At 42.2% G+C, this 12,808-nt stretch overlaps 2 protein-coding genes across 2 annotated transcripts in view; both read right to left on the bottom strand.

Annotated features, from left to right (window-relative positions):
- The window catches only part of LOC110487250 (uncharacterized), a 114,374-nt gene that overhangs the window by 11,704 nt on the left and 89,862 nt on the right, over positions 1-12,808 (bottom strand). The gene's annotated exons all lie outside the window — the stretch shown is intronic.
- LOC118938186 (sialoadhesin) lies at positions 1,972-11,419 on the bottom strand. The gene is made up of 7 exons (XM_090194532.1): positions 11,357-11,419; positions 8,968-9,355; positions 8,593-8,805; positions 8,062-8,391; positions 2,878-3,133; positions 2,707-2,746; positions 1,972-2,584 (listed from the first exon to the last, which is right to left on the bottom strand). Exons 1-5 carry the CDS (start codon positions 11,417-11,419, stop codon positions 2,916-2,918), a joined length of 1,212 nt encoding a protein of 403 aa, XP_090050658.1. The 3' UTR covers positions 1,972-2,584; positions 2,707-2,746; positions 2,878-2,915.

Here is a 12,808-nt window from a genome sequence, read left to right as displayed (position 1 = left end):
ATCTATTACAGTTTATCTCCTGACAGTAATGGAGTATCCCTGGCTGGCCTATAGGCTAGCCACTCATGCATTATGTTGCTCAATGGCTCCATCATGTGTACAATAGACAGAAATACAAGAAACATAATTGATTTATTTGTTGTCTATTGATTGTCTAACTTTGAGCTTATTTACAACATGATACTTGTACTGTATTCAATGTAAAAAAAACGGAAAAATTTAATGTATCTAAAATAGGTAATAATTCATCATTTGATAATAAAACAAGCAATATTATGACACTGAACAATATGGTATAACATAATATAAAATATAAATTGCCCAATAACATCTGACACCATTACAAAGTAAAACGTATTAAAACAAATCAGGAGAAACTCCAGAGCTAAAATGATTTAAAAGCTCTTATCAATATTATTCATTTTGTGTCACTAAAACAAGCCAATACTTCATCTATTATAAAAAATCTGGAATTGGCTAAATCCCATAGAAAAAGATCAACAACAGATAAGTACACAAGAAAAGTGGGCTATTTATTAAGCGGAGCAAGTTCAGAAAGGAAACCCGAGGGCCCGCCTCAACTGAGAATGGAACCAATTAGAGGCTAGTATCATTCACGACTTCCTTATTGACCTGGTCTGCTCTTACATCCTTCTGCCGCTTGCTGCTACTAAGCGCTGGCTTCTTTTTCTCCGTTGACTCTGCTGCTGTCACTAGCAGTTTCTCGCTATGCTGCTGATTTCTGATAATGTTTTCTTTGTGAATGCTCGCTAGCTGTGTTTGAACCTCACCAGCATCGTTCAATATGCTCATGTTGCAATGTTTGGCTCCTGCGGTGATGTGATTGATTGTGAGGATCAACCATGTTGCTGCTCTGTTTTCAGTTAATACTAGCATGTGGTGGTCTTACTATAGTTTCAGCTGTGTTGGATGGGATGTTGATACTAGCATTACCTAGCATGTGGTGGTCTTACTATAGTTTCAGATGTGTTGGATGGGATGTTGATACTAGCATTATCTAGCATGTGGTGGTCTTACTATAGTTTCAGATGTGTTGGATGGGATGTTGATACTAGCATTATCTAGCATGTGGTGGTCTTACTATAGTTTCAGATGTGTTGGATGGGATGTTGATACTAGCATTATCTAGCATGTGGTGGTCTTACTGTAGTTTCAGATGTGTTGGATGGGATGTTGATACTAGCATTATCTAGCATGTGGTGGTCTTACTATAGTTTCAGATGTGTTGGATGGGATGTTGATACTAGCATTATCTAGCATGCGGTGGGCTTACTAAACACCTGAAGGAGCAGAGCTAATGAATAGTTCAACATATTTCTACATGAAATGTAATAAAATCTGGAAATAGAAAAATAGGCGAAGCATAATCTATCCCATGTATCATCTATATACAAACTGCATTTATCATCTATATACATACTGTATTTATCATTAGGAGAACAATCTAAATTCCAGCGTTCACTCAAAAGTTAAAGGTCATTGTCTGGAAAACCTAATAGATAAGAAAGCATAATGATAGTAGGAGAATAGCATTGTGAGGACTAGCTTTGGTTTGATGCTGTTGCTCTTCCGTCCAGGTTCTGTGGTGGTTCTCTTCAGTCCAGGTTCTGTGGTGGTACTCTTCAGTTAGGTTCTGTGGTGGTTCTCTTCAGTCCAGGTTCTGTGGTGGTTCTCTTCGTCCAGGTTCTGTGGTGGTTCTCTTCCGTCAGGTTCTGTGGTGGTTCTATTCAGTCCAGGTTCTGTGGTGGTACTCTTCAGTTAGGTTCTGTGGTGGTTCTCTTCAGTCCAGGTTCTGTGGTGGTTCTCTTCCGTCAGGTTCTGTGGTGGTACTCTTCAGTTAGGTTCTGTGGTGGTACTCTTCAGTTAGGTTCTGTGGTGGTTCTCTTCAGTCCAGGTTCTGTGGTGGTTCTCTTCAGTCCAGGTTCTGTGGTGGTTCTCTTCGTCCAGGTTCTGTGGTGGTTCTCTTCAGTCAGGTTCTGTGGTGGTTCTCTTCATTCCAGGTTCTGTGGTGGTACTCTTCAGTTAGGTTCTGTGGTGGTTCTCTTCAGTCCAGGTTCTGTGGTGGTTCTCTTCAGTCCAGGTTCTGTGGTGGTTCTCTTCAGTCAGGTTCTGTGGTGGTTCTCTTCAGTCCAGGTTCTGTGGTGGTACTCTTCAGTTAGGTTCTGTGGTGGTTCTCTTCAGTCCAGGTTCTGTGGTGGTTCTCTTCAGTCCAGGTTCTGTGGTGGTTCTCTTCGTCCAGGTTCTGTGGTGGTTCTCTTCAGTCAGGTTCTGTGGTGGTTCAATTCAGTACAGGTTCTGTGGTGGTTCTCTTCAGTCCAGGTTCTGTGGTGGTACTCTTCAGTCCAGGTTCTGTGGTGGTACTCTTCAGTCAGGTTCTGTGGTGGTTCTCTTCAGTCCAGGTACTGTGGTGGTTCTCTTCAGTCCAGGTACTGTGGTGGTTCTCTTCAGTCCAGGTTCTGTGGTGGTTCTCTTCAGTCCAGGTTCTGTGGTGGTTCGCTCCAGTTCTCATAATCGGAGGGCTCAGCATCTATCTGAGGGGCTGTGTCACGGGGAGTCCCTTAATCTGAAATAAGACACTCTGAATTAGCACTTTACGAACCACTCCAACTACATTTTTATGTCAATTAATGTTCTTACTGTCTATGTTATTAGGATTAAAATAACTTCTGTGGTTGACATTATTACCAGTGTGTCTGCTGTGGCATCACTTCCTCCTGTGGATCTCCTGTAAAGAGGGACAGAGTGAGTTCTGCTCTCTACTGAAATGTTACTTAATAAAGAATACAACTGGAGATAGATACAAAACAATTACAATGTTAATATACCAAGTTAATGATTTGAACCCCATGTACTTACATCTGACAGTGAGAGTCTCTTCAGCAGAGGGGAGATCCTCAATGTCCTTCTACAGCACAGGAGAATCTGCCTGTATCCTCACTGCTGACTGAGAATAGGATGTAGACAGGAGAGGAGGTGTTGCTGTTTGGTATAGGCTGTCCATTCTTAAACCAACTGTAGACTGTAATGGGGTCCAGTGTACATTTGGTTCTACATGTCAATGTCACATTCTCCCTCTCTGACACAGATGTAGGATCCATCTCCAACACAACATCTGGAGTTAAAGGAAACAAATCATTAATATCCTCCTAAATACACAATATATTCAAAAGTATGTGGACACCCTTTCAAATTAGTGGATCCAGCTATTACAGCGCACCCGTTTCTGGCAGGTGTATAAAATCGAGCACACAGCCATGCAATCCTCATAGACAAACATTGGCAGTAGAATGGCCTTTCTGAAGAGCTCAGTGACTTTCAACGTGTCACCGTCATAGGATGCCACCTTTCCAAGAAGTCAGTTCGTCGAATTTCTGCCCTGCTAGAGCTACCCCTTTCAACTGTAAGTGCTGTTATTGTGAAGTGGAAACATCTAGGAGCAACAGCGTCTCAGCCGTAAATTGGTAGGCCACACAAGTCAAGCTCACAGAACAGGGCCGCCGAGTGCTGAAGCGCTTAGCACTTTAAAATCGTCTGTTCTGGGGTGCAACACTCACTATCAAGCTCCAAACTGCCTTTGGAAGTAACTTCAGCACAATAACTGTTCGTCGGGAGCTTCATGAAATGGGTTCCCATGGCCGAGCAGCCGTACACAAGCCTAAGATCACCATGAGCTATGCCAAGCGTCGACACAAGATGGCGCTGACAGAGATGGTCACCTCGCTTCAGGTCCTTAGAAAACGATGCAGTTCTTTGTTTTTTAATGTATTATTTCTTACATTGTTAGCCCAGAAAATCTCAAGTGTTATTAGATACAGCCGGGAAGAACTATTGGATATTAAAGCGACGTCAACTTCCCAACATTTCGACCAGGAATATGTCTTTCCCGAAGTGGATCCCTTGTTCGGAACTCCACCCTGACATCAGATCTTATCCCAGAGGCCGACCCAAAACAACGTGGTCGCCGCAGGAGAGGCAGATGGAGCGGCCTACTGGTCAGACGCAGAAGGCGAGCACACCATCCACCGCTTCCGAGCATATTACTCGCCAATGTCCATTCTCCAGACAAGTTGCCTTCCAGAGAGACAGAGATTGTAACATTCTCTATTTCACGGAAACATGGCTCACTATGGATACGTTGTCAGAGTCGGTACAGCAACCCGGTTTCTTCATGCATCACGCCAAGAGAAACAAACATCTCTCTGGTAAGAAGAAGGGAGGGGGTGTATGCCTTATGATTCAATACCTGTGGTGTAATCATAACAACATGCAAGAACTTAAGTCCTTCTGTTCACCTGACCTAGAATTCCTTACAATCAAATTCCAACAGCATTATCTTCCAAGAGAATTATATTGGATTATAGTCACAGCCGTGTATATCCCCCCCCCCAAGCAGATACCTCGACGGCCCTGAAAGAACTTCACACTGGAAACCATACATCCCAAGGCTGCATTTATTGTAGCTGGGGATTTTAACAAAGCCAACCTGTTAACAAGCCTTCCTAAATTGTACCAGCATATCGACTGCGTGACTCAAGCTGGTAGCATTCTGGATCACTGCTACTCTAACTTCTGTGGTGCATACAAAACCCTCCCCCGCCCTGCCTTCGGCAAATCTGATCATGACTCTAATTTGTTGCTCCCAGCCTATAGACAGAAACTAAAACCGGAAACTCCCATACTCAGGTCTATTCAACGCTGGTCTGACCAATCGAATTCCACCCTTCAAGATTGCTTCGATCACGTGGACTGGGATATGTTCCGGATAGCATCAGACAATAACATTGATGTATATGCTGACTTGGTGAGCGAGTTTATTAGCAAGTGCATCAGAGATGCTTTACCCACTGTGACTATTAAAACGTTTCCTAACCAGAAACCGTGGATTGATGGCAGAATTGAACACTGAAAGTGCGAACCACCGCTTTTAACCATGGCAAGGCGACTGGAAACATGACCAAATACAAACAGTGCAGCTATTCCCTCCGCAAGGCAATCAAACAAGCAAAGCGTCGGTATAGGGACAAAGTAGAGTCGCAATTCAACGGCTCGAACACGAGACGTATGTGGCAGGGTCTACAGTCAATCACGGATTACAAAAAGAAAACCAGCCCCGTCGTAGACACCAATGTCTTACTCGCAGACAAATTAAACAACTTCTTTGCTCGCTTTGAGGACAATACAGTGCCACTGACATGGCCCGCTACCATAGACTGTGGGCTCTCCTTCTCCGTGGCTGACGTGAGTAAAGCATTTAAACGGGTTAACCCTCGCAAGGCTGCCGGCCCAGATGGCATCCCTGGCCATGTCATCAGAGCATGCGCAGACCAGCTGGCTGGTGTGTTTACGGACATATTCAATCAATCCCTATCCCAGTCTGCTCTCCCCACATGCTTCAAGAGGGCCACCATTATTCCTGTTCCCAAAAAAACTAAGGTAACTGAAATAAATGACTATCGCCCCGTTGCATTCACTTCTGTAATCATGAAGTGCTTTGAGCGACTAGTCAAGTCTCATATCACCTGACTTGGTGATAGACCAAGACCCACACTCCAATTTGCTTACCGCTCCAATAGGTCCACTGATGATGCAATCGCCAACACACTGCACACTGTCCTATCCCATTTGGACAAGAAGAATACCTACGTAAGAACGGAAACATGACTACACTTCAATGACTACAGCTCAGTGCCATCCAAACTCGTCGTTAAGACCCTGGGTCCCGTATGCAACTGGGTCCTGGAATCTCTGACGGGCTGCCCCCAGGGGGTGAAGATAGGAAACAATATCTCCAACCAGCTGGTCCTCAACACTGGGGCCCTACAAGGGTACGTTCTCAGCCCTCTCCTGTACTCCCTGTTCACCTATGACTGCGTGCCATGCACGGTTCCAACTCCATCATCAAGTTTGCAGACTACAGTGGTAGGCTTGATGACCAACAACGACGAGACGGCCTACAGGGAGGAGGTTAGGGCCCCCGGAGTGTGGTGTCAGGAAAATAACTTCTCACTCAACATCAACAAAACAAGATGATCTTGGACTTCAGGAAACAGCAGAGGGAGCACCCCCCCCCCCCCCCCCCCATCCACATCGACAGGACAGTCGTGGAGAAGGTGGAAAGTTTTAACTTCTTCGGGATTGGTGTCCAACCTAAGCGTATGTAAACTTCCGACTTCAACTCTATGTCCTCTGATGTGAAATACAATATTTGTTATTTTTCTGTTACATACCACTACTAAGCCTGTATTACTGCCCTTAATAAGGTAATTAAAGTCATCTACAGTTGAAGTTGGAAGTTTACATACACTTAGGTTGGAGTCATAATTAAAACTAGTTTTCAACCACTCCACAAATTGCTTGTTAACAAACTATAGTTTTGGCAAGTCGATTAGAACATCTACATTGTGCATGACACAAGTAATTTTTCCAATAATTGTGTGAGAGGCAGATTATTTCACTTATAATTCACTGAATCACAATTCCAGTGGGTCAGAAGTTTACATACACTAAGTTGACTGTGCCTTTAAACAACTTGGAAATCCCAGAAAATGATGTCATGGCTTTAGAAGCTTCTGATAGGATAATTAACATCATTTGAGTCAATTGGAGGTGTACATGTGGAAGTATTTCAAGGCCTACCTTCAAACTCGGTGCCTCTTTGGTTGACATCTTGGGAAAATCTAAAGAAATCCGCCAAGACCTCAGAAAAAATTGTAGACCTACACAAGTCTGGTTCATCCTTGGGAGCAATTTCCAAACGCCTGAAGGTACCACGTTCATCTGTACAAACAATAGTACTCAAGTATAAACACCTTGGGACCACGCAGCCGTCATAGCTCTCAGAACTGTTTGGCCATAATGACCATCTTATGTTTAGAGGAAAGGGGGAGGCTTGCAACCTGAAGAAGACCATCCCAACTGTGAAGCACGGGGGTGGCAGCATCATGTTGTGGTGGTGCTTTGTTGAAATAGCGACTGGTGCACTTCACAAAACAGATGGCATCAAGAGGCAGGAAAATTATGTGGATATATTGAAGCAACATCTCAAGACATCAGTCAGGAAGTCAAAGCTTGGTTGCAAATGGGTCTTCCAAATGGACAATGACCCCAAGCATACTTCCAAAGTTGTGGCAAAATGGCTTAAGGACAACAAAGTCAAGTTATTGGAGTGGCCATCACAAAGCCCTGAACTCAATCCTATAGAAAATTTGTGGGCAGAACTGAAAAAGCGTGTGCGAGCAAGGAGGCCTACAAACCTGACTCAGTTACACCTTCTCTGTCAGGAGGAATGGGACAAAATTCATCCAACTTATTGTGGGAAGCTTGTGGAAGACTACGTTTGACCCAAGTTAAACAATAAAGGCAGTGCTACCAAATACTAATTGACTGTATGTAAACTTCTGACCCACTGGGAATGTGATGAAAGAAATCAAAGCTGAAATAAATAATTATCTCTACTATTATTCTGACAATTCACAATCATAAAATAAAGTGGTGATCCTAACTGACCTAGAACAGGGAATTTTTACTAGCATTAAATGTCAGGAATTGTTCAAAACTGAGTTTAAATGTATGTGACTGTCACGTTCTGACCTTTTATTTCCTTTGTTTTGTATTTATTTAGTATGGTCAGGGCGTGAGTTGGGGTGGGCAGTCTGTTTGTTTTTCTATGATTTTGGGATTTCTATGTTTCGGCCTAGTATGGTTCTCAATCAGAGGCAGGTGTCAGTAGATGTCTCTGTTTGAGAATCATACTTAGGTAGCCTGGGTTTCACTGTTTGTTTGTGGGTGTTTGTTTCCGTGTCTGTGCTTTTCACCACACGGTACTGTTTTGGTTTTCGTTCGTTTCACGTTTATTGTTTTTGAATCAGTTGTGTTCATTTGGAGTATTTCTTATTAAAAAACCATCGACACTCAACACGCCGCGGTCCTCCGATCCTTCTCGCCTCTCCTCTTCAGACGAAGAGGAGGAAAACCTTTACATTGACTAAGGTGTATGTAAACTTCTGACTTCAAATGTGTGTGAAATGCGTGACAGATTACCTGTGACAGTCAGGGAGACAGGTGAGCCAGAGAACTTTTCTCCAGATGTTATGAATCTGAACATGTACCCAGCAGAGTCACGCAATCTCAGATCTGTGATTCTCAGGGTACAGTCACTCTCCTTATCCCCAAGGTACTCTATATGACCTTCATACCCTGGCACTGAGCTCAGATCTTTAGGACCAATACCAGACTCCCGTTTAGTAAACCAGAAAGCTGTTTTGATCTCATGATAACTGGGATATGTGTAAGAGCAGGATATGTTCACTGTTGACCCCTTCAAAGCACAGATATTCTGATGGGTGTAAGTCACACTCCAACACTTCTGACCTGAAAGACAAGAAGACAATATAACACCTTTTATAAATCTTCAATTACAATATCTACTACTATACACTGATGTTGTAAATGTTGAACAGTTTACAGAACTGAGAAAAAAACGGAATTATTGAATAATGATCAATATTCCGTATCACAACTTTAAACAACATTGTATTCATAATAAATTTGTATTAAAAAGTCCACACTCACACACTGCAGGAGAGTGAAGGTCCTCATGGCCTTTTACAACACAGGAGTAACTGTCTGCATCACTATAGGAGTCTGAGTACAGGCTGGAAGTGTCCTCCTTTACTTTGTGTCCGTTCTTGTACCAGATGTAGGTGGGGTTGTCAGTCAGAGTACAGGTGGTGCTACAGGTCAGTGTCTTATCCTGATGTCCACCAGTCACCTTCACCTGAAGATCTGGAGAAAAAACAATATCACTGTAAATCTCTTTATCACTGACTTATCACTCTAATACAAAGATGGAAGAAATCCTATGTTATACAGACATAAACACAAACCAAGACATTTTCCTGAACTAAATGAAATTCAACAGTTTAACTATATTGAATGTAACTGTACCTGTGACAGACAGAGTGACTCCAGGACTGCCAATATATTTCCCTACAGTATGATCTGTTATAAATCTGAACTTGTACTCAGCAGAGTCACTCTCTCGCAAGTCTGTGATTCTCAGTGTGTGACCATTCTTCTTATCCCCATGATACTCCAGACGACCTGCATACTCTGGGTCCTGACCTAGATCTTCAGGTTCTTTACCAGTCCCCGATTCAGTGTACCAGAAGGCTGTTGTGACTGTACCACTGGGATATGTGTAAGAGCAGGACAGCTCTACTGTTGACTCCTTGAAGGTACAGATACTCTGAGTGGTGTAAGTCACACTCCAGCCATCCTGACCCAGTACCACTGAAACAGTCACGCAACACAATGGTATCAGAATTAAGCCAGACTAAGGGACAGATCGAGAGATAACAGATCAAGGTGTGCCATGCTACTATAGCTTGTGAAGCCTGGCCTACCGTAAATCTTCAATTAGCCTGGGTGTTTATTTGCCTACCGTTAAATCACTTAGAAACAACAGGCGCTTTTTTACAGACAGGCTTCTATTTGAGCCAGGCTTCTATTTCCTACGGGGCAGAATTTTCACTTTTGGATAAATAGCGTGCCCAATTTCAACTTCCTGCTACTCATGCCAAGAATATAAGATATGCATATTATTCATAGATTTGGATAGAATACACGCTAAAGTTTCTAAAACTGTTTGAATCATGTCTGTGAGTATAACATAACTTATGTAGCAGGCAAAAACTGTTCAGAATTTGTTTTTGTCCTCTCTCTCTTCCCTCACTTGTTATTGGGATATTTCTTAGGGACCTTTTTTTAGTTCCTACCGCTTCCACTGGATGTCACCAGTCTTTGGAATTTGGTTGAGGTTGTTCCTTTGTGAAGAAGTAGGCCAGCTAGGAACTGGGGACACTTTTGTGATTTGCGCAAGATGTGAAAAGTGGCGCTGGTTTGTTTTCTTTCCTGTATTGAACACAGATTGCCCCGTCTACAATTTTATTGATTATTAACGTTTAAAATATACCTAAAGTTGGATTAAAAAAGTAGTTTTAAATATTTTGGCAAAGTTCATAGGCAACTATTGAAATATTTTGTAGTTACGTTGCGTTTTTTGTAAGCTGTTTTTTTCTGGATCAAACACGCTTTATAAATAGACATTTTGGATAAATATGGACGGAATTAATCGAACAAAAGGACCAATTGTGATGTTTATGGGACATATTGGAGTACCAACAAAAGAAGCTTGTCAAAGGTAATGCATGTTTTATATTTTATTTCAGCGTTTTGTGTAGCGCCTGCAGGGTTGAAATATGCTAACTCCTTTGTTTACTGCTGGTGCAGATGGTGCAGGCTGATAATAGATAATAGCTTCTTATGCTTTTGCCGAAAAGCATTTTTAAAATCTGACACGTTGGCTGGATTCACAACGAGTGTAGCTTTAATTGAGTATCTTACATGTGTGATTTAATGAAAGTTCGAATTTTATTGTATTTTATATGAATCTGGCGCTCTGCATTTTCCCTGGCAGTTGGCCAGTTGAGACATTTGCGTCCCGCCTATCCCTAACTAGTGCACACTGCTTTCACTCATTTGCATAGTTAATAGTTTAATTCCAGCGTTCATTTCCAACATTTTAATACATTTCTTAATTTCCTTCACTAATGTGATCTTACAGATCGCAATTTACCTTCGGGGCCCCAAAATAGCGGTGGGTTGTCAAACTTGTTGTTATTGATTTAGGGAGGGTTTTGTGGTTTTGTATTGGCCACAGGGGAGGGTAGTGTGTTGTCTCTCTGGTTTACATTCGCTATTTTGCAGGTTTTACTCTAATTTCTTCCATGCTAGCTAAATGTCCTCATCTTCTTGCATGGCCTCCACTATATCAAGGTGTTTTGGTACTTCCATAATACACTATGCTTTTACACATGCATTGTCTACCTACCACAGGTCAGTATAGTCTACCTACCACAGGTCAGTATAGTCTACCTACCACAGGTAAATATAGTCTACCTACCACAGGTTAAACCTCTTACTTCTACCCCCTCCTTTTTCGAACATTCTGTTAAAAATCGCGCAACTTTTCAGCGTCCTGCTACTCATGCCAGGAATATAGTATATGCATATGATTAGTATGTCTGGATAGAAAACACTCTGACGTTTCTAAAACTGGTTAAATCACGGCTGTGACTATAACAGATCGTGTGTTTCATTGAAAAACGCAAGAAAAACTGCTCTCTGAAAGCTAAAAATAATTTTCATAAGTCACTTTCATGGGTTGTTAAAAGGGGACAAAATTTAATATCGACCTGCATGCAATTCATACAAATTCCACACGATGTCGCCATTGTCGTCATTTTCAATTGAATTTTTTGTTGGAAAATCCAACTATCTGGATTCCGTTTCTTCCGGTCTCCACCAGGATGGTTTGAATGTGGACATTGGCAGCCATTGATTTGCAGACGAGGAGCTATTGAATATACATCGCCCTGTAATCATTTTGATAGATTATAAACGTTTACTAATACCTAAAGTTGGATTACAAAAGGATTTCGAAGTGTTTTGTGAAAGTTTATCGTCGACTTTTTTAATTTAAAAAAATGACGCAACGTTTAAAAACAATGTTTTTTTCTGAATGACACAGCTTCCATAGAAAGCTATTTTGGGTATATATGGACCGATTTAAACGAAAAAAAGACCCAATAGTGATGTTTATGGGGCATATAGGAGTGCCAAGAAAGAAGCTCGTCAAAGGTAATGAATGTTTTATATTTTATTTCTGCGTTTTGTGCAGCGCCGGATAAGCAAAGTCTTTGTTTACGTCGCATTCAGGCATTTTGAGGTGTTGCATGCTATCAGACAATAGCTTCTCATGCTTTCACCGAAAAGCATTTTAAAAATCTGACTTGTTGGCTAGGTTCACAACGAGTGTAGCTTTAATTCAATACCCTGCTTGTGAATTTTGATCAAGGTTAATATAGTCTACATATAGTCTACCTACCATAGGTCAGTATAGCCTACCTACCACAGGTCAGTATTGTCTACCTACCACAGGTCAGTATTGCCTACCTACCACAGGTCAGTATTGCCTACCTACCACAGGTCAGTATTGCCTACCTACCACAGGTCAGTATTGCCTACCTACCACAGGTCAGTATTGCCTACCTACCACAGGTCAGTATTGTCTACCTACCACAGGTCAGTAGTGTCTACCTACCACAGGTCAGTATAGTCTACCTACCACAGGTCAGTATTGTCTACCTACCACAGGTCAGTATTGTCTACCTACCACAGGTCAGTATTGTCTACCTACCACAGGTCAGTATTGCCTACCTACCACAGGTCAGTATTGCCTACCTACCACAGGTCAGTATAGTCTACGTACCACAGGTTAATATAGTCTACAGTATAGTCTACCTACCACAGGTCAATATAGTCTACCTACCACAGGTCAGTATAGTCTACCTACCACAGGTTAATATAGTCTACATATAGTCTACCTACCACAGGTTAATATAGTCTACATATAGTCTACCTACCATAGGTCAGTATAGTCTACCTACCACAGGTCAGTATTGCCTACCTACCACAGGTCAGTATTGCCTACCTACCACAGGTCAGTATTGTCTACCTACCACAGGTCAGTATTGCCTACCTACCACAGGTCAGTATTGCCTACCTACCACAGGTCAGTATAGTCTACCTACCACAGGTCAGTATTGCCTACTTACCACAGGTCAGTATTGTCTACCTACCACAGGTCAGTATTGTCTACCTACCACAGGTCAGTATTGCCTACCTACCACAGGTCAGTATAGTCTACCTACCACAGGTCAGTATT

The sequence above is a fragment of the Oncorhynchus mykiss genome, chromosome 13 (genome assembly GCF_057628025.1).
Source record: "Oncorhynchus mykiss isolate SJ-2025 chromosome 13, ASM5762802v1, whole genome shotgun sequence".
NCBI lineage: Eukaryota > Metazoa > Chordata > Actinopteri > Salmoniformes > Salmonidae > Oncorhynchus > Oncorhynchus mykiss.
The sequence above is the reverse complement of the archived record's forward strand: the minus strand, read 5'-3'. Positions and strand labels throughout refer to the sequence as shown.

Excerpts from the sequence above, each read along its gene's own strand:
- LOC118938186 (XM_090194532.1), bottom strand. The coding sequence starts at position 11,419 with ATGGCTGCCAATGTCCACATTCAAACCATCCTGGTGGAGACCGGAAGA. Across the intron at positions 9,356-11,356 it reads GAAGAAACGGAATCCAGATA|TCTGGCTTAATTCTGATACC; the intron begins GTTGGATTTTCC and ends TCTGTCCCTTAG. Across the intron at positions 8,392-8,592 it reads CCTTCACTCTCCTGCAGTGT|GTCAGAAGTGTTGGAGTGTG; the intron begins GTGAGTGTGGAC and ends CTTGTCTTTCAG.